The sequence below is a fragment of the Triticum urartu genome, chromosome 6A (genome assembly GCF_056163025.1).
Source record: "Triticum urartu cultivar PI428250 chromosome 6A, HENAU_Tu73, whole genome shotgun sequence".
Taxonomy (NCBI): Eukaryota; Viridiplantae; Streptophyta; class Magnoliopsida; order Poales; family Poaceae; genus Triticum; species Triticum urartu.
In genome coordinates this window covers 605,948,557-605,967,597 of record NC_141878.1, presented here as the reverse complement: position 1 = coordinate 605,967,597, position 19,041 = coordinate 605,948,557, and the positions used below count along the sequence as shown (strand labels likewise).

Here is a 19,041-nt window from a genome sequence, read left to right as displayed (position 1 = left end):
ATCATTTCATAAAAGTGTGGTTCCTCCACCATAATTGATTATGATTTAGTTGCAACAATTTGAACATTTTTGATTTGACTATTGGAAACTTTTAATGTTTGACTTCAATTGAAATTTGAATTTGGCTCGGATCTGAACTAACACGAGATTATCAACAGTAATCGTGGTGACGTGGCATCATTACCAGAGGGTTACTGTAGCTTGATTAACCGGGCGTCACAAGTAGGAGTAGTTGCTAGAAGAAAACTTTGTTGAAAGCTCATCGATGTGCCAACTTTTGATAGTCAAGGTATTGTTTCTGAAAATATTTTGCTTAGCTTCAGTGTTGTTGGATTCAATATATATTGAGCTATGTTTTTGGTGCTACAAGGAAATCCTGGACACTTACAATCAAGTTGGGCATACATGTCAACTCATTTTTGAGGAACCACATATATATATATCAATTATGTGAGGTGAGGGGATAGAGTTGTCAAGGCAAATTATAAGTAAAACTACTTGACCTAAAAACTTCTTATCTACTGCTTGCTATCAAAACTCGGTGTCTACTGTTTGCCATAAAAACTTCTTGTCTACTGCTTTGTCATGTTTCGTTTTTTAGTACATATGTACATGTGTGTGGTGAGCTTCATGTCTGAAATTTGCATTGTGCTTACAAGTCAATAAGGCATCTAATGCCAAATAATATTATTTATCTTCACTTGTACATTAGAGTCATCTAATAACAGAGGTCAATGATGTGACCATATCTTCATGAGTTAGAGACACTACAAGTCCTTAGAGTCATCTAATGACAATAATTATTTTGGTAATCTTTGCCAAAGGATGGGTTTTTCTGGTGGAAGTTTGCTTGGCTATGAAAATAGTTTGCTTGCCTATGCAGTCTAGAATATATGATGAATCTATTTTTCTTCAGTTGTAGCTCACCTAATAGGACATGATCATAATAAAATAACTATTATACTTTTTGAGAAGATACAGATCAAGAAATCTTCATACCTAGATGAACTCGCCTTCTTGATCCTCCTCTGGAATTTTTCCTCTAGGACTGGCTAATTTGATCTTTTGCTATCTGTGATGGGCGAAGGGAGAGAAAGGAGGGGGAGGAGGGATGGCATAGGTTAACATATATAGATAGGCCATGCACCGGATAACTGGGTAGGAAATCATGGCTTGTTATAGTCCCACCATATATTACTCTATGGTGCAGATCTATTTCCTTTCGAGATCAAATGCCAACCTGTTAATATATTAGAAAAGATGTCAATAATTATAACTTTCTAAATAGGTAAATTGTTATTGTATTCATTAATTAATCAACTTATCATTGATTTGCATGCCAAGATTACCTTTAACTGGCCACACATTTTACATTGTATCTACTTAAATAATAACAAAATTAATATATATCCCTGCCAGTGGCATCAAAACATATAAATTCCCAATTTTCGTATGAGTAAAATAATATTGTAACATGTATATACCGTTGCAGGAAGTGTTTAAGCACTTTGGGGCTGGTGGCTAGTTAAATTCTGATAATGCATTCACAGACGAGTAAGAAGTTAAACTACATCAGAGATTGGAAAAACTTTACTTATCCACTCGTGCTGCCAAAGTATGAGTAACACAATCTCATCGTTTCTTTTCTTTCTACATTGTTTCCTTTGGATTTAAAACATTGACATCTTTTGCCAGCATTTTTCAAAGGGAAGTTGTTCGGGGTGTGGAGGGCTACATAGTGACAGTACCTAAGCAAGTGGAAATAGGTATGTTGCTCCAATTGTATATTAGCTCCAATTTTACTTACCACATATGTCTATTCTGTTTAAATATAGTTCATACATAGAACACATTATATTTTGAATTATATCATATTCGAATGAGATGTGACTCCCTTAGGGTAACTTTATAATAATTTTCTTCCTCACCAAATATAATTGGAAAATGTTGGTAAAGAATAATAATTGTCGGAACATCTTGGGACAGACTTGTACTCTATGTAGTCAATAAGAAAACAATTTGGCGGGGACTAATTTTGTCTACTGTATTCAGGAACACATACAAGATAATCATTGCTTTATCAGAAACATCTTGAGCAAGACAGAGAACTATGGATCCTGTGTGAACTTGAAGATTGGTGACAATTGAAGGTACGTTCCCTATGACCATTCGATTGCTGGTTTAAAGTATACATCGTATCGTATAACAGTGCGTGTATGGATGAAGTTATACGATACGAGATTAGCTATCAAATGTGGCTCAATGATCATTCACGTCAGACAAACAGAAATTACGAAAACAACAAACATAACAGCAAAACCAACTTGTAGTAGTACCAAAACTCCAATTAGTTCTTAAATATTGTAAACCCAAAAACAAAATATATAGTTTCAATCCATAACCAAACATGACAAGATTATTGAAGTATTCCTGACGGTTCTGCATGCATAGAAGCATATTTAGTTGTTCAAAACCCTCAAGGCCGCAGTAATCTCCTGAGGGATGTTTCCAGCAGCTAGATTGTCTTTGACCATGAGCATCTGGACTACCACTTGGCTCCTGAGCAAAATTGGATCCTATAAACAATGAAAAAAAATTCATCATGAAACGCTGAAGTGGTTGGATTATAAATGGCACATTAATATTCGTCATAAAGATAATTACTGTAGTGTTCATCCAGGTCATGCTACGCAAAGAACCTAGCTGGTGGGCCATCTCTTGTAGAACTAAGAAACCCGAGTCTTTGCTGTGACAAACAGAATAAAAACTTGAGATTTCTACATACTGCATTTTATTCATCTAAAATTTTTATTAAATTACCGCCGATAATTGAATGACATGTTGTCTTGTCGCCAATCCATGAGTTCGGTGTTCCATTCAAGGACCCTAGCCTGCAACACTTCATTGAGTTCTTGCTTCAAAATAGTGATTTCCTTCATCATCTCTTTGTTGTGAGAGCTATTTCCCACTTGTCGTACGTCTAGTGATGGATTAAATACGATAACCCTTCTCCTCATCCGATTTACCACAAGTAGACCATACGAAGAATCCGGGATAGACAACGGAAGTAGATACTACATAAGGTCAACACAGGTTAATTGCTATCAGGAAAGAAAAAATAATACGCTAAATCTGGATTACAGCTAACACACTAAATAGTACGCTGTGTGACATGTACACTGACATAAAAACAACAATAGTAGAAAAAACATAACAGCGATGATGGTGACAATATGACGGCTGATTATTGAACTGCAGTGCGTATCTTGCGATGATCGAATATACCTCCAGCTATCAAAATAACATATTAAAAAATACATGTAGAAAAACGAATTACATCATGTCTAGACAATCGCATGAGTAATTGCTCTGTCATTACAAAACCTGCCTTGATATTAACGGGTCTTCAACCTGTAAGGACTTCCTTGTAGACGATGTTCTTCATCGAGGTCAGTAAGGACACGCTAGTTCTTTTACGGTTTTTTGGATTGTCCTTATGCTTGTTGGTCTTCTCCTTCGGCTTCTCCTTCTGAATGAGTATCTTTATGTTTCTCTTCGCGGTGGCTCGAGACAAAGCAACATAGAGCTGACCATGTGAGAACACGGGATTGGGTAGGTAGACACCAACAATCGGGATGGTCTGCCCTTGAGCCTTGTTAATGGTCATAGCAAAGCTAAGCCTTATAGGAAATTGTTTTCTCTTAAACTTGAACGGAAACATATCATTTTCAGATGGGCAGAGAGGTATTCGAGGAAGGAAGACCCTCCTGCCAGCGTGTTGTCCAATCACGATTTCTGCATCAATGGTGTTCCTCTCAAAACCTCTAACAACAAGCCTAGTGCCATTACAAAGCCCATTAGCTGGATCAATGTTCCTTAGAAGTATCACAGGGCAGTTCAGCTTTAGTTTTAGAGCATGCGGAGGAAGCCCGTTAGGAGTCAATCCATTAAGAAACTCCTGAGCATAGTACCCATATGGGTCATCCTCCGCACTATCAAAACTATGGTAGATTACTTCATCTCCATGAAAACGCTCTATCATGCGGATGTTTATTTTGTCTACATTGTCGTTAGTTGTGGAAAGGATTGCTCGAGATGTCATGTAACTCGAATCAGCCATGTTGTCCTCTAGACTCGGAAATACATGCTCAATAAGCTTATCCAGGTCGTCAACCTCGCCTGTAGACAGCAGACAAATATCTTCAGGGAGTACTATGTTGCCGTGATCATCAACTTCCTCAGTGCCATTGCCGACCCTTAGCAAGTAATCGGCAAACCACGTGTCATTATGAGCCCTCATGTTGGTGATGAGCCGAAGCTGACGCATGCCCTTCCATAGATGAGAGCTTCGGAGGGTTGCATCAATTATCTGGCCCCGCGACCCCCTTCTGACGACCGGAAGAACCTGCCTAAAGTCCCCGCCAAAAACAACAGTCTTTCCTCCAAAGGGTCGGTCGCGTATTCCCATTATGTCGCGCATGCTATTATCCAATGCCTCAACCACTTGTCGCTTTGTCATGCTGGCCTCGTCCCATATGATCAAGGAGGCCATCCGTAGCAGCTTGGCGGTCCCACTCTACTTGGTGAAGCTGCACGAGGCTCCATCCTCGCAACTCAATGGGATCTTGAACCTGGAGTGGGCAGTCCTGCCGCCAGGCATGATAGAAGCGGCGATGCCGGACGTCGCGGTAGCAATACCAATCTTGCCCTGACTTCTCACCTTGGCAAGCATCGCCCTATATAGGAAGGTCTTACCTGTACCTCCAGGGCCATCAACAAAGAAAACACCCCCATCACCGCGTTCAACAGCCCCTAGTATCTCATCGTATGCGGCCCTCTGCTCCATGTTGAGTGAAGATGCCAATTTTGAAGGAAATATGCCCTAGAGGCAATAATAAAGTTATTATTTATTTCCTTATTTCATGATAAATGTTTATTATTCATGCTAGAATTGTATTAATCGGAAACATAATACATGTGTGAATACATAGACAAACAGAGTGTCACTAGTATGCCTCTACTTGACTAGCTCGTTAATCAAAGATGGTTATGTTTCCTAACCATGAACAAAGTGTTGTTATTTGATTAACGAGGTCACATCATTAGTTGAATGATTTGATTGACATGACCCATTCCATTAGCTTAGCACCCGATCGTTTAGTATGTTGCTATTGCTTCCTTCATGACTTATACATGTTCCTATGACTATGAGATTATGCAACTCCCGTTTGCCGGAGGAACACTTTGTGTGCTACCAAACGTCACAACGTAACTGGGTGATTATAAAGGAGCATTACAGGTGTCTCCAAAGGTAGATGTTGGGTTGGCGTATTTCGAGATTAGGATTTGTCACTCCGATTGTCGGAGAGGTATCTCTGGGCCCTCTCGGTAATACACATCACATAAGCCTTGCAAGCATTACAACTAATATGTTAGTTGTGAGATGATGTATTACGGAACGAGTAAAGAGACTTGCCGGTAACGAGATTGAACTAGGTATTGGATACCGACGATCGAATCTCGGGCAAGTAACATACCGATGACAAAGGGAACAACGTATGTTGTTATGCGGTCTGACCGATAAAGATCTTCGTAGAATATGTAGGAGCCAATATGGGCATCCAGGTCCCGCTATTGGTTATTGACCGGAGACGTGTCTCGGTCATGTCTACATTGTTCTCGAACCCGTAGGGTCCGCACGCTTAAGGTTACGATGACAGTTATATTATGAGTTTATGCATTTTGATGTACCGAAGGTTGTTCGGAGTCCCGGATGTGATCACGGACATGACGAGGAGTCTCAAAATGGTCGAGACGTAAAGATTGATATATTGGAAGCCTATATTTGGATATCGGAAGTGTTCCGGGTGAAATCAGGATTTTACCGGATTACCGGGAGGTTACCGGAACCCCCCGGGAGCCATATGGGCCTTATTGGGCCTTAGTGGAAAGGTGAAAGGGCTGCCCATAAGGGCTGCGCGCCTCCCCCCTTCCCCTAGTCCTATTAGGACTAGGAGAGGTGGCCGGCCACCCCTCTCCCTCTTTCCCCCTTGGGAATCCTAGTTGGAATAGGATTGGGGGGGGGGAGTCCTACTCCCGGAAGGAGTAGGACTCCTCCTGCGCCCTCCTCCTGGCCGGCGCCCCCCTCCCCCTTGGATCCTTTATATACTGAGGCAGAGGCACCCCAGAAACACACAAGTTGATCCACGTGATCGATTCCTTAGCCGTGTGCGGTGCCCCCTGCCACCATATTCCTCGATAATACTGTAGCGGAGTTTAGGCGAAGCCCTGCTGCTGTAGTTCATCAAGATCGTCACCACGCCGTCGTGCTGACGGAACTCTTCCCCGACACTTTGCTGGATCGGAGTCCGGGGATCGTCATCGAGCTGAACGTGTGCTCGAACTCGGAGGTGTCGTAGTTTCGGTGCTTGATCGGTTGGATCGTGAAGACGTACGACTACTTCCTCTACGTCGTGTCAGCGCTTCCGCGGTCGGTCTACGTTGGGTATGTAGACAACACTCTCCCCTCTCGTTGCTATGCATCACATGATCTTGCGTGTGCGTAGGAATTTTTTTTGAAATTACTACGAAACCCAACAGTGGCATCCGAGCCTAGGTTATTTATGTTGATGTTATATGCACGAGTAGAACACAAGTGAGTTGTGGACGATACAAGTCATACTGCCTACCAGCATGTCATACTTTGGTTCGGCGGTATTGTTGGACGAGACGACCCGGACCAACCTTACGCGTACGCTTACGCGAGACCGGTTCCCTCGACGTGCTTTGCACATAGATGGCTTGCGGGCGACTGTCTCTCCAACTTTAGTTGAACCAAGTATGGCTACGCCCGGTCCTTGCGAAGGTTAAAACAGAGTCTATTTGACAAACTATCGTTGTGGTTTTGATGCGTAGGTGAGATTGGTTCTTACTTAAAGCCCGTAGCAGCCACGTAAAACTTGCAACAACAAAGTAGAGGACGTCTAACTTGTTTTTGCAGGGCATGTTGTGATGTGATATGGTCAAGGCATGATGCTGAATTTTATTGTATGAGATGATCATGTTTTGTAACCGAGTTATCGGCAACTGGCAGGAGCCATATGGTTGTCGTTTTATTGTATGCAATGCAATCGCGATGTAATGCTTTACTTTATTACTAAGCGGTAGTGATAGTCGTGGAAGCATAAGATTGGCGAGACGACAACGATGCTACGATGGAGATCAAGGTGTCGCGCCGGTGACGATGGTGATCATGACGGTGCTTCGGAGATGGAGATCACAAGCACAAGATGATGATGGCCATATCATATCACTTAAATTGATTGCATGTGATATTTATCTTTTTATGCATCTTATCTTGCTTTGATTGACGGTAGCATTATAAGATGATCTCTCACTAAATTATCAAGAAGTGTTCTCCCTGAGTATGCACCTTTGCCAAAGTTCGTCGTGCCCAGACACCACGTGATGATCGGGTGTGATAAGCTCTACGTCCATCTACAACGGGTGCAAGCCAGTTTTGCACACGCAGAATACTCAGGTTAAACTTGACGAGCCTAGCATATGTAGATATGGCCTCGGAACACGGAGACCGAAAGGTCAAGCGTGAATCATATAGTAGATATGACCAACATAGTGATGTTCACCATTGAAAACTACTCCATCTCACGTGATGATCGGTTATGGTTTAGTTGATATGGATCATGTAATCACTTAGAAGATTAGAGGGATGTCTATCTAAGTGGGAGTTCTTAAGTAATATGATTAATTGAACTTAAATTTATCATGAACTTAGTCCTGGTAGTATTTTGCAAATTATGTTGTAGATCAATAGCTTGCGTTGTTGCTTTCATATGTTTATTTTGATATGTTCCTAGAGAAAATTGTGTTGAAAGATGTTAGTAGCAATGATGCGGATTGGATCCGTGATCTGAGGTTTATCCTCATTGCTGCACAGAAGAATTATGTCCTTGATGCACCGCTAGGTGACGGACCTATTGCAGGAGCAGATACAGACGTTATGAACGTTTGGCTAGCTCAATATGATGACTACTTGATAGTTTAGTGCACCATGCTTAATGGCTTAGAATCGGGCCTTCAAAGACGTTTTGAACGTCATGGAGCATATGAGATGTTCCAGGAGTTGAAGTTAATATTTCAAATACCCGAGTTGAGAGATATGAAGTCTCCAACAAGTTCTATAGCTAAAAGATGGAGGAGAATCACTCAACTAGTGAGCATGTGCCCAGATTGTCTGAGTACTACAATCGCTTGAATCAAGTGGGAGTTAATCTTCCAGATAAGATAGTGATTGACAGAATTCTCTAGTCACCATCACCAAGTTAGTAGAACTTCGTGATGAACTATGACATGCAAGGGATAACGAAAACGATTCCCAAGCTCTTCGTAATGCGGAAATTGACGAAGGTAGAAATCGAGAAAAACATCAAGTGTTGATGGTAGACAAGACCACTAGTTTCAAGAAAAGGGCAGAGGGAAGAAGGGGAACTTCAAGAAGAACAGCAAGCAAGTTGCTGCTCAAGTGAAGAAGCCCAAGTCTGGTCCTAAGCCTGAGACTAAGTGTTTCTACTGCAAAGGGACTGGTCACTGGAAGCGGAACTACCCCAAGTGATTGGCAGATAAGAAGGATGGCAAAGTGAACATAAGTATATTTGATATACATGTTATTGAAGTGTACTTTACTGGTGTTTATAGAAACCCCTCAGTATTTGATACTAGTTCAGTTGCTAAAATTAGTAACTCGAAACGGGAGTTGCAGAATAAACAGAGACTAGTTAAGGGTGAAGTGACGATGTGTGTTGGAAGTGGTTCCAAGATTGATATGATCATCATCGCACTCTCCCTATACTTTCGGGATTAGTGTTGAACCTGAATAAGTGTTATTTGGTGTTTGCGTTGAGCATGAATATGATTTGATCATGTTTATTGTAATACGGTTATTCATTTAAGTAAGAGAATAAATTGTTGTTCTGTTTACATGAATAAAACCTTATATGGTTACACACCCAATGAAAATAGTTCGTTGGATCTCGATCGTGGTGATACACATAATCATAATATTGAAACCAAAAAGATGCAAAGTTAATAATGATAGTGCAACTTATTTGTAGCACTGCCGTTTAGGTCATATTGGTGTAAAGCGCATGAAGAAACTCCATGCTGATGGGATTTTGGAATCACTTGATTATGAATCACTTGATGCTTGCGAACCATGCCTTTTGGGCAAGATGACTAAAACGCCGTTCTCCGGAACAATGAAGCAAGCAACAGATTTGTTGGAGATCATACATACTTATGTATGTGGTCCGATGAATATTAAGGCTTGCAGCAGGTATCATTATTTTCTGACTTTCACAGATGATTTGAGCAGATATGGGGATATCTACTTGATGAAACATAAGTCTGAAACATTTGAACAGTTCAAAGAATTTCAGAGTGAAGTGGAAAATCATCGTGACAAGAAAATAAAAGTTTCTACGATATGATCGCAGAGGTAAAATATTTGAGTTACGAGTTTGGTCTTCAATTAAAACAATGTGGAATAGTTTCATAAACTCATGCCACATGGAACACCACAACATAATGGTGTGTCCGAACGTCATAACCGTACTTTATTGGATATAGTGCGATCTATGATGTCTCTTACCGATCTACCACTATCGTTTTGGAGTTATGCATTAGAGACAGCTGCATTCACGTTAAATAGGGCACCATCTAAATCCGTTGAGACGACACCATATGAACTATGGTTTGGCAAGAAACCTAAGCTGTCGTTTCTTAAAGTTTGGGACTGCGATGCTTATGTGAAAAAGTTTCAACATGATAAGCTCGAACCCAAATCGGAGAAATATGTCTTCATAGGATACCCAAAGGAGACTGTTGGGTACACCTTCTATCACAAATCTGAAGGCAAGACTTTTGTTGCTAAATTCGGAGTTTTTCTAGAAAAGGAGTTTCTCTCGAAAGAAGTGAGTGGGAGGAAAGTAGAACTTGACGAGGTAACTGTACCTGCTCCTTTACTGGAAAGTAGTACATCACAGAAAACTGTTTCAGTGACACCTACATCAGTTAGTGAGGAAGCTAATGATAATGATCATGAAACTTCAGATCAAGATACTACTGAACCTCGTAGATCAACCAAAGCAAGATCCGCACCAGAGTGGTACGGTAATCCTGTTCTGGAAGTCATGCTACTAGATCATGATGAACCTACGAACTATGAAGAAGCGATGGTGAGCCCAGATTCCGCAAAGTGGCTTGAAGCCATGAAATCTGAGATGGGATCCATGTACGAGAACAAAGTATGGACTTTGGTTGACTTGCCCGATGATCGGCAAGCAATTGAGAATAAATGGATCTTCAAGAGGAAGACGGACGCTGATGGTAGTGTTACTATCTACAAAGCTAGAATTGTCGCAAAAGGTTTTCGACAAGTTCAAGGTGTTGACTACGATGAGAGTTTCTCACTCGTATCTATGCTTAAGTCTGTCCGATTCATGTTAGCAATTGCCGCGTTTTATGAAATCTGGCAAATGGATAAACAAAACTGCATTCCTTAATGGATTTACTAAAGAAGAGTTGTATACGATGCAACCAGAAGGTTTTGTCAATCCGAAAGGTGCTAACAAAATGTGCAAACTCCAGCGATCCATGTGTGGACTGGTGCAAGCATCTCGGAGTTGGAATATACGCTTTGATGAGTTGATCAAAGCATATAGTTTTATACAGACTTGCGGTGAAGCCTGTATTTACGAGAAAGTGAGTGGGAGCACTACAGCATTTCTGATAAGTATATGTGAATGACATATTGTTGATCGGAAATAATGTAGAATTATTCTGTAAAGCATAAAAGGAGTGTTTGAAAGGAGTTTTTGAAAGAAAGACTTCGGTGAAGCTGCTTACATATTGAGCTTCAAGATCTATAGAGATAGATCAAGACGCTTGATAAGTTTTTTCAATGAGTACATACCTTGACAAGATTTTGAAGTAGTTCAAAATGGAACATTCAAAGAAAGAGTTCTTGCCTGTGTTACAAGGTGTGAAGTTGAGTAAGACTCAAAGCCCGACCACAGCAGAAAATAGAAAGAGAATGAAAGTCATTCCCTATGCCTCAGTCATAGGTTCTATAAAGTATGCCATGCTGTATACCAGATCTATTGTATGCCCTACCACTGAGTTTGGCAAGGGAGTACAATAGTGATCTAGGAGTAGATCACTGGACAGCAGTCAAAATTGTCCTTAGTGGAATAAGGATATGTTTCTCGATTATGGAAGTGAAAAAAGGTTCGTCGTAAAGGGTTACGCCGATGCAAGTTTGACACTAATCTAGATGACTCTAAGTCTCGGTCTAGATACATATTGAAAGTGGGAGCAATTATCTAGAGTAGCTCCATGCAGAGCATTGTTGACATAGAAATTTGCAAAATACATGCGGATCTGAATGTGGCAGACCCGTTGACTAAGATTCTCTCACAAGCAAAACATGATCACACCTTAGTACTCCTTGGGTGTTAATCACATAGCGATGTGAACTAGATTACTGAATCTAGTAAACCCTTTGGGTGTTGGTCACATAGCGATGTGAGCTATGGGTGTTAATCACATGATGATGTGAACTATCGATGTTAATCACATGGTGATGTGATCTAGATTATTGACTCCAGTGCAAGTGGGAGGCTGAAGGAAATATGCCCTAGAGGCAATAATAAAGTTATTATTTATTTCCTTATTTCATGATAAATGTTTATTATTCATGCTAGAATTGTATTAATCGGAAACATAATACATGTGTGAATACATAGACAAACAGAGTGTCACTAGTATGCCTCTACTTGACTAGCTCGTTAATCAAAGATGGTTATGTCTCCTAACCATGAACAAAGTGTTGTTATTTGATTAACGAGGTCACATCATTAGTTGAATGATCTGATTGACATGACCCATTCCATTAGCTTAGCACCCGATCGTTTAGTATGTTGCTATTGCTTCCTTCATGACTTATACATGTTCCTATGACTATGAGATTATGCAACTCCCGTTTGCCGGAGGAACACTTTGTGTGCTACCAAACGTCACAACGTAACTGGGTGATTATAAAGGAGCATTACAGGTGTCTCCAAAGGTAGATGTTGGGTTGGCGTATTTCGAGATTAGGATTTGTCACTCCGATTGTCGGAGAGGTATCTCTGGGCCCTCTCGGTAATACACATCACATAAGCCTTGCAAGCATTACAACTGATATGTTAGTTGTGAGATGATGTATTACGGAACGAGTAAAGAGACTTGCCGGTAACGAGATTGAACTAGGTATTGGATACCGACGATCGAATCTCGGGCAAGTAACATACTGATGACAAAGGGAACAACGTATGTTGTTATGCGGTCTGACCGATAAAGATCTTCGTAGAATATGTAGGAGCCAATATGGGCATCCAGGTCCCGCTATTGGTTATTGACCGGAGACGTGTCTCGGTCATGTCTACATTGTTCTCGAACCCGTAGGGTCCGCACGCTTAAGGTTACGATGACAGTTATATTATGAGTTTATGCATTTTGATGTACCGAAGGTTGTTCGGAGTCCCGGATGTGATCACGGACATGACGAGGAGTCTCAAAATGGTCGAGACGTAAAGATTGATATATTGGAAGCCTATATTTGGATATCGGAAGTGTTCCGGGTGAAATCAGGATTTTACCGGATTACCGGGAGGTTACTGGAACCCCCCGGGAGCCATATGGGCCTTATTGGGCCTTAGTGGAAAGGTGAAAGGGCTGCCCATAAGGGCTGCGCACCTCCCCCCTTCCCCTAGTCCTATTAGGACTAGGAGAGGTGGCCGGCCACCCCTCTCCCTCTTTCCCCCTTGGGAATCCTAGTTGGAATAGAATTGGGGGGGGGGAGTCCTACTCCCGGAAGGAGTAGGACTCCTCCTGCGCCCTCCTCCTGGCCGGCGCCCCCCTCCCCCTTGGCTCCTTTATATACTGAGGCAGAGGCACCCCAGAAACACACAAGTTGATCCACGTGATCTATTCCTTAGCCGTGTGCGGTGCCCCCTGCCACCATATTCCTCGATAATACTGTAGCGGAGTTTAGGCGAAGCCCTGCTGCTGTAGTTCATCAAGATCGTCACCACGCCGTCGTGCTGACGGAACACTTTGCTGGATCGGAGTCCGGGGATCGTCATCGAGCTGAACGTGTGCTCGAACTCGGAGGTGCCGTAGTTTCGGTGCTTGATCGGTTGGATCGTGAAGACGTACGACTACTTCCTCTACGTCGTGTCAGCGCTTTCGCAGTCGGTCTGCGTTGGGTATGTAGACAACACTCTCCCCTCTCGTTGCTATGCATTACATGATCTTGCGTGTGCGTAGGAATTTTTTTTTGAAATTACTACGAAACCCAACAAATTTTGTGTCATCCATGTCAAACTCAACGGTTGATTCCTCGATAACCTCTCTTGCCTCGCCCTCTGTAGGGTCAAACGCATCATCTATGTTTGGAAGAGCGAAATCAACAATGTCTTTACCCATTGAGTGCAACATTCCCCTAATGTCAAGCAACACCATCTGCTCCACCTCGTCAGTGCGTGATCGACGATAGTCATCTGACATAGCCTCGAAGTGCCGATCCCATAATCCACGCACATCGCCTGGCTCGCAGTGAACCAAGATGGTTGCGAAGAGCCTCCTAAGTGAACATGGCATCGCCCACTGCTCAGCCTCATTAAGACAGTCGTCGAGCGTGTTGTCTGCCTTGATGAGTCCCAACCTTTCAGCAGCCTCTCTAAAGCTCCCACATAGCACGCCATCCACGGTGAGCAAGTCGTCGAAGGATGTTTTGCCCGTAACATGGTTAACCAACACCCGCAGGTAGTATCGCCCCCCCTCGGCAGGATTGGCAGACACTATGCGCCCAATTTGAAAACGCTCGACCCGCGGCTTCCAATACTTATTTTTCTTCTGCCACGTAAAGCTTCCGGGAAAATCCTTGTACAATATATGCCTAGCCCAAGGGTGTTCTAGGTTAGCCTTGAAATACTCGTTAACATGGATTTTGAAGCATTTTTGGAGGCTGCAACATTCTTCAAGTCAGCCTGCGCATTGAATGCAACCCTGTGCATATTAGGGAGATGAAGGGGCAACTGCAAGACAGGCGGGTAATTGGCGCAAAGTGGGAAGCCAAATATCCTCCACATAGCCTCCGGAGGTGTGACCCACCTAGCGTCAACGTACCTCTTGATCTCATCAATGTTACCATCAGCGTCGGGCTGATCGATGCTGAAAGATGCCTTATCATGGCCCTTGTAAATGTACTTGTAAAGATATTTCACAGCCTTAATGCTAGAGCAGACCTCAACGTTGATGTGGCAATTGAACATCCGCAGTAGGTATGGGTTATAAGGCACAACCCATCTGTTGTCCAGCATCTTCCCTCTGACCTTAGCACGTCTTCCATCGTCTCTCCGTCGATACACTGGGTATGAGTCCTTCCCCTGTGCTGTGTTCTCATTGAACGCCCGTGGATATCTGCACTTGCAACCGTTTTCTTGAATGCAAACATTCTTCGGGTTGAGAGCACCACATGGTCCGTGCATCATATGCTTTACCACCATTGCATACAATTCCGGATACTTATGCTTGTCTGGGAGCTCCGCGGAAATGAGTCGGTCATACTGTTCCGGGACGATAAGCTTATATGTTGAGTCCATGATCAACAAAAAATGTGCGTGGGGGAGGCCCCTTTTTTGGAACTCGACTACGTATACGTAAGCAACTACAACCCCCAGGATATGCTTCTTGAACAACATGTACTTCATGTGCTCTAGTTTGCCATAGAACACACGAGCCACAATATCAGGTCGGTCTTGCGCCGTCTGACCAGGCAGCAACTCGTTTGTTATCTCGTCCCATTTAGGATTGCAAGTCATGGTGAGGAAGATGTCTGGCTTCCCGTATGTATGGACAATTGCCATGGCATCCATATGTATCTTCTTCATGTCGCGGTCGCCACCAGGGTATGTACCAGGGAGCACTATTCTAACCCCAATAGCGCTTGCCCGTGTCTCCCTGAAGTGATGGCATCAACCACTCCTTTATACAAGTCGGCACGAATCTGCGTCTGGTTCTTCCTGTACCACCTCAATCGACAGCTCTCAATCTTAACGTACATGTCAACAGCCCATTGTTGCAGCAGTCGTGCTCCACAGAGTATGGGATTGAAGATTGCAGGCCGTGTCTGCAGCATATAACAGTAGTAGTCTCTGACGGAGACGCACAACCTGCTATTTCCCTCTGCACACGATAGTATATGATCAAAACAATGCTTACCTTTAGAAATAATTCATGTATTGAAACAAAAAGGTACACAGATGTCATACCTGCATCCTCATCATCATCTTGGACAAGTTGAGGATGTAGTACAGCCTCCCAAGGAACATTACGTTTAGGTAGTTTCGGATGCCAACCTAGTTCGCCCCTTGGATAGAATAGGGGATAAGACAACGGGTCATATGCTCCGGATGACACGCGTATGCTATGCCTTTCGTTGTTGTTACCATAAAGTGTTATCCTACGGTCAAACCTTTTTGCCAGGTCGCTGCCCTCAACCCAAATTGCAGCAACCTCAGATGACAAAGGTCTATTATATTTTCTTTGATCAAGCCTCTTATCGGTGTTTAGGTCTATCCTATAATCATCAAGGTTCCCCTTGTGTGCACCCAAACTCCTAAATTGCTGGGAGTAAGGGTTCTCTTTAAGTATGTCTACTAACTTCTTCACGACCTCTTGATCTAATTGATTTGTGGCCGCCTTACGATGGGTTATGGTTGGGTCGTCATCATAGAAGTACAACTGCAGATGTTCTGGACGTGAGCTAGGCCCGAACGAATGCACATTGTGATAGATGGTTCCGTGTACCTGGAATGTGTATACCCCAGACTTCATGTTCGTGTAGTTCTCATCAAGGCTGACGCCAAGGGTTGTGAAGGCGAAATGCCCATTGAAGAACCGTATGTTCTCACGAAAATGTCTGGAATCTGCATCCATGCTGGACCATAGCCTCATAAGCTCTGGTATTGGTTCCGGTTGTTTAAGCTCGATCTGTCCATTGCGACAGTAGAATCCGTCAGTCTCAGAAACAAACTTTATGGCCTTGCAGTGTTTGCAGTTTGTGTCGAGCTTCAGGATGTGGGTGTGGTCTGGTATGTTTGTGTACACACGGTCTAATGGATCAACCTCGCTAGATATAAAAGACGTCATGCTAGCTTCCTCGTCATCCTCGAATGCGTCATTATCGGATCCTATAGGCATTCGTTGAAACATGATCATGAAAATAATATTGACATATATATACAACTACAATGAAGATCCTAGCCTTCCTAAAACAGACTTGACCATACCTTGGTCACGATACAAGTAGTACTCCTCATCCATCATTTCGGCTGGTGTCGGCTCATCGCCCATGATGGGCTCTGGGAACACATTGATGTCGTCTGCATTATAGTTGAACAGTCAGGGACAAAGACCTGATCCGGTCAGTATAAGGTTGCTGAGAAGTTGCATCAGAACAGAAGAAAATCGATTACATACCAGGGGTGCAAACACCGTAATTCGGCATGACCGGGGGAGGGTCGCCATCCGATGAATCATTGTCGGCAGCCCGAGAGAGGGGGATCGCGAGACTATCAGCTGTTGAGTTAGTAATGTCTGGACGAGGGAGTGCGAGAGATTCTTTGCACGGGGTATTTTTCCTTTTAGCATAACAGGCCTTCCTTTGAGCACTTGACTGCCCCTTCTCAATATCCGACCTGCTTTTGCGGCGCTGCACGCGCTTCCCTCGTATCTTTTCATTCAAATCATCTCTATCATCAACCGTTAGTTCCTCATTTTTCTTGTGATAAAATGCTCGGCTACGAGAGTTTCTCTGTATCCTCTTAGATCCCTCGTTGTCATGGATAACACCGGAGGCGTCTAATGACGGAGGGGGTAATGTTGCATCATCGTGGAATGTGTCTGTATATTTAGGGATATCAGCAGTGGAATTTCTAAAATAATGTGTGCAAGCATCATTAGTGAGGCGGTAATATTGTAATTGGAAAATATTGTTTTAGTGAGAAATGAATACCAGAACATTCTTCTCGGACCCAACAATGATAAATTTGCATTAAGATCAAGCATATGACACTAGGGTATTTGCATCGACTACATTAAGTTATGTTCTTAAACGCCGTGAATTAATAACATAAATATTTACCTGAATTAGATAGCATCCGTAGATTTTCACTTGATTCTAACTTATCCTTTCTCCTCCGATAAGCTGCCCTCCTAAGTGCATTTATATGATCTCTTTTGCGATCTTCCTCGGTTACCAGACATGTTTCTTCAAGTATATTCTCGTCAATGTCTGGTGTCATTGAAACCATACTTTAAATGTAGAAAGTAAAAAAATAATATTCCCACATTGATGAATCCATTATTAACAAGTCAATTACCATTTTTATCATTGTCGTTAACCAGACCATATGTCTCTGTCGATGTAGCAGTATATGCTGAATCAGGATGCGATAATAATGTTGTATAGGCAGAGCTAGTTGCGTTGTCTGGTTGAACATGGTTAATAAATGTTACACAAAAATTAATTGGTAATGGTTAGAACACTTGATTCTTACCAGACAAATTAATGGCGCGGAGTTTATCTTCTTCAAGAGCAAGTTCTTTTTTCCTACGATAAGAAGCTCTCCTCAGGGCGTTTCTATGGGCTCTTTTGCGTTCTTGTTCCGTTAGTGCATCATTATCTTTTGTGACATTGAAGTCATCTGATTCAGAACGACGGGTCAGTATTATACGATGGTATACCAAGGGGAAGCCACGCATACAAATAGATAAACAATGACTACCTGATGTACCTGATGTCACAAGCTTAGGTTGACGAACATTCGTGATATCACCTAGGGCACGACGTTGAACGATGTGGCCATCGACTTGTTGTATTTTCAAACCCTGTTTTTTGCTAATGCGATAAGTTTCCCGCCTCAAGGCTTTGTTAAGTTCCTTAGGGTCTACAACGCATATTAAACATACGGTAGTTAGTGAATAAAAACAGCCATTGCATATAGCAAAATACCTGAAAACATGTCCACAAGTTAAATGCCTTCACAAATTACCAGATTTCGACAAGCAGCGCTGTTGATCCTCTATTTGTAACACGACATCTTGGATTTTTTTTATATCCTTAGCTGAAAGCATTTGTGTGTTGTCAGGTTCCTTTGATATATGACTTTGATTCCCGCATCTGATTTCGTCTGCAGCATGTCAAAAATATCAAACAGAAAGATGGTAATGCTTTTTCAAAACATCTGTACATAAGGTCATATTTGATGTTAGACAAGCATCCGTGGGAGTACCTGATAGATTTGTCCCACCGTTGATATATTCGTCTGGAGGTTCACCCTCTGTAGAACACCAATATATGCAGCATAGGCACATGTTGTTAATGAAAATGACCAATAGTAGGGTGACTATCAAGAATTAGATGGTTGGAACCCAACAACGAACCATCATGAAGGTCTTTAATCCGTGGTGAACTTGTTCCACCTGTATAGTGATACCCAGTAAATAACAAAAAATCAATGAAATATACACTACAAAAATATGGTTATAACAATCTTGACATTTGTAATGAGGCTGAGAGAGTACCATATTCATCTAAACTAAAATCCAAATCATTGGTATTCGGAGCTGTGAATGAATCCTCTTTATGCTCTCCATCTGTAGGATGACAACCAACATGAATATAAGGACAATGTTATACACGTCGTATCTACATGGCAACATTCCCAACAATAGTCACACAAGCTCTATACCTGTAACAGTAGCTGAATTGTCCACACCAGTCTCCGCTATGGGTAAGATGCTTGCATTGTTATCTTCAACTATTGTACATCTTGTAAGGACTGAAAATCATTATGCATTAATTATGTGAATACGAAAAGTGCACATAACTCATGCGTAGCAGATTATGATAGGTTA

General features: G+C 42.3%; 2 protein-coding genes and 1 long non-coding RNA gene across 3 annotated transcripts; 1 reads left to right on the top strand and 2 right to left on the bottom strand.

Annotated features, from left to right (window-relative positions):
- The first annotated feature begins 219 nt into the window (after window positions 1-219).
- Window positions 220-18,839, top strand: LOC147967214 (uncharacterized). The gene is made up of 5 exons (XR_015607913.1): window positions 220-289; window positions 1,493-1,615; window positions 1,696-1,766; window positions 2,053-2,150; window positions 18,787-18,839. It is a non-coding gene; the product is annotated as an uncharacterized LOC147967214 (long non-coding RNA).
- LOC147967216 (uncharacterized) lies at window positions 4,577-17,426 on the bottom strand. Its single transcript, XM_087527706.1, has 9 exons — window positions 17,267-17,426; window positions 16,603-17,025; window positions 16,413-16,505; window positions 15,393-16,313; window positions 15,057-15,306; window positions 14,248-14,541; window positions 14,054-14,127; window positions 13,468-13,919; window positions 4,577-4,882 (listed from the first exon to the last, which is right to left on the bottom strand). The coding sequence occupies exons 1-9, from the start codon at window positions 17,424-17,426 to the stop codon at window positions 4,577-4,579; spliced, it is 2,973 nt and encodes a 990-aa protein (XP_087383832.1).
- Window positions 17,511-18,711, bottom strand: LOC147967215 (uncharacterized). Its single transcript, XM_087527705.1, has 5 exons — window positions 18,698-18,711; window positions 18,568-18,653; window positions 18,417-18,464; window positions 18,177-18,314; window positions 17,511-18,071 (listed from the first exon to the last, which is right to left on the bottom strand). The coding sequence occupies exons 1-5, from the start codon at window positions 18,709-18,711 to the stop codon at window positions 17,662-17,664; spliced, it is 696 nt and encodes a 231-aa protein (XP_087383831.1). The 3' UTR covers window positions 17,511-17,661.
- Window positions 18,840-19,041: the final 202 nt, after the last annotated feature.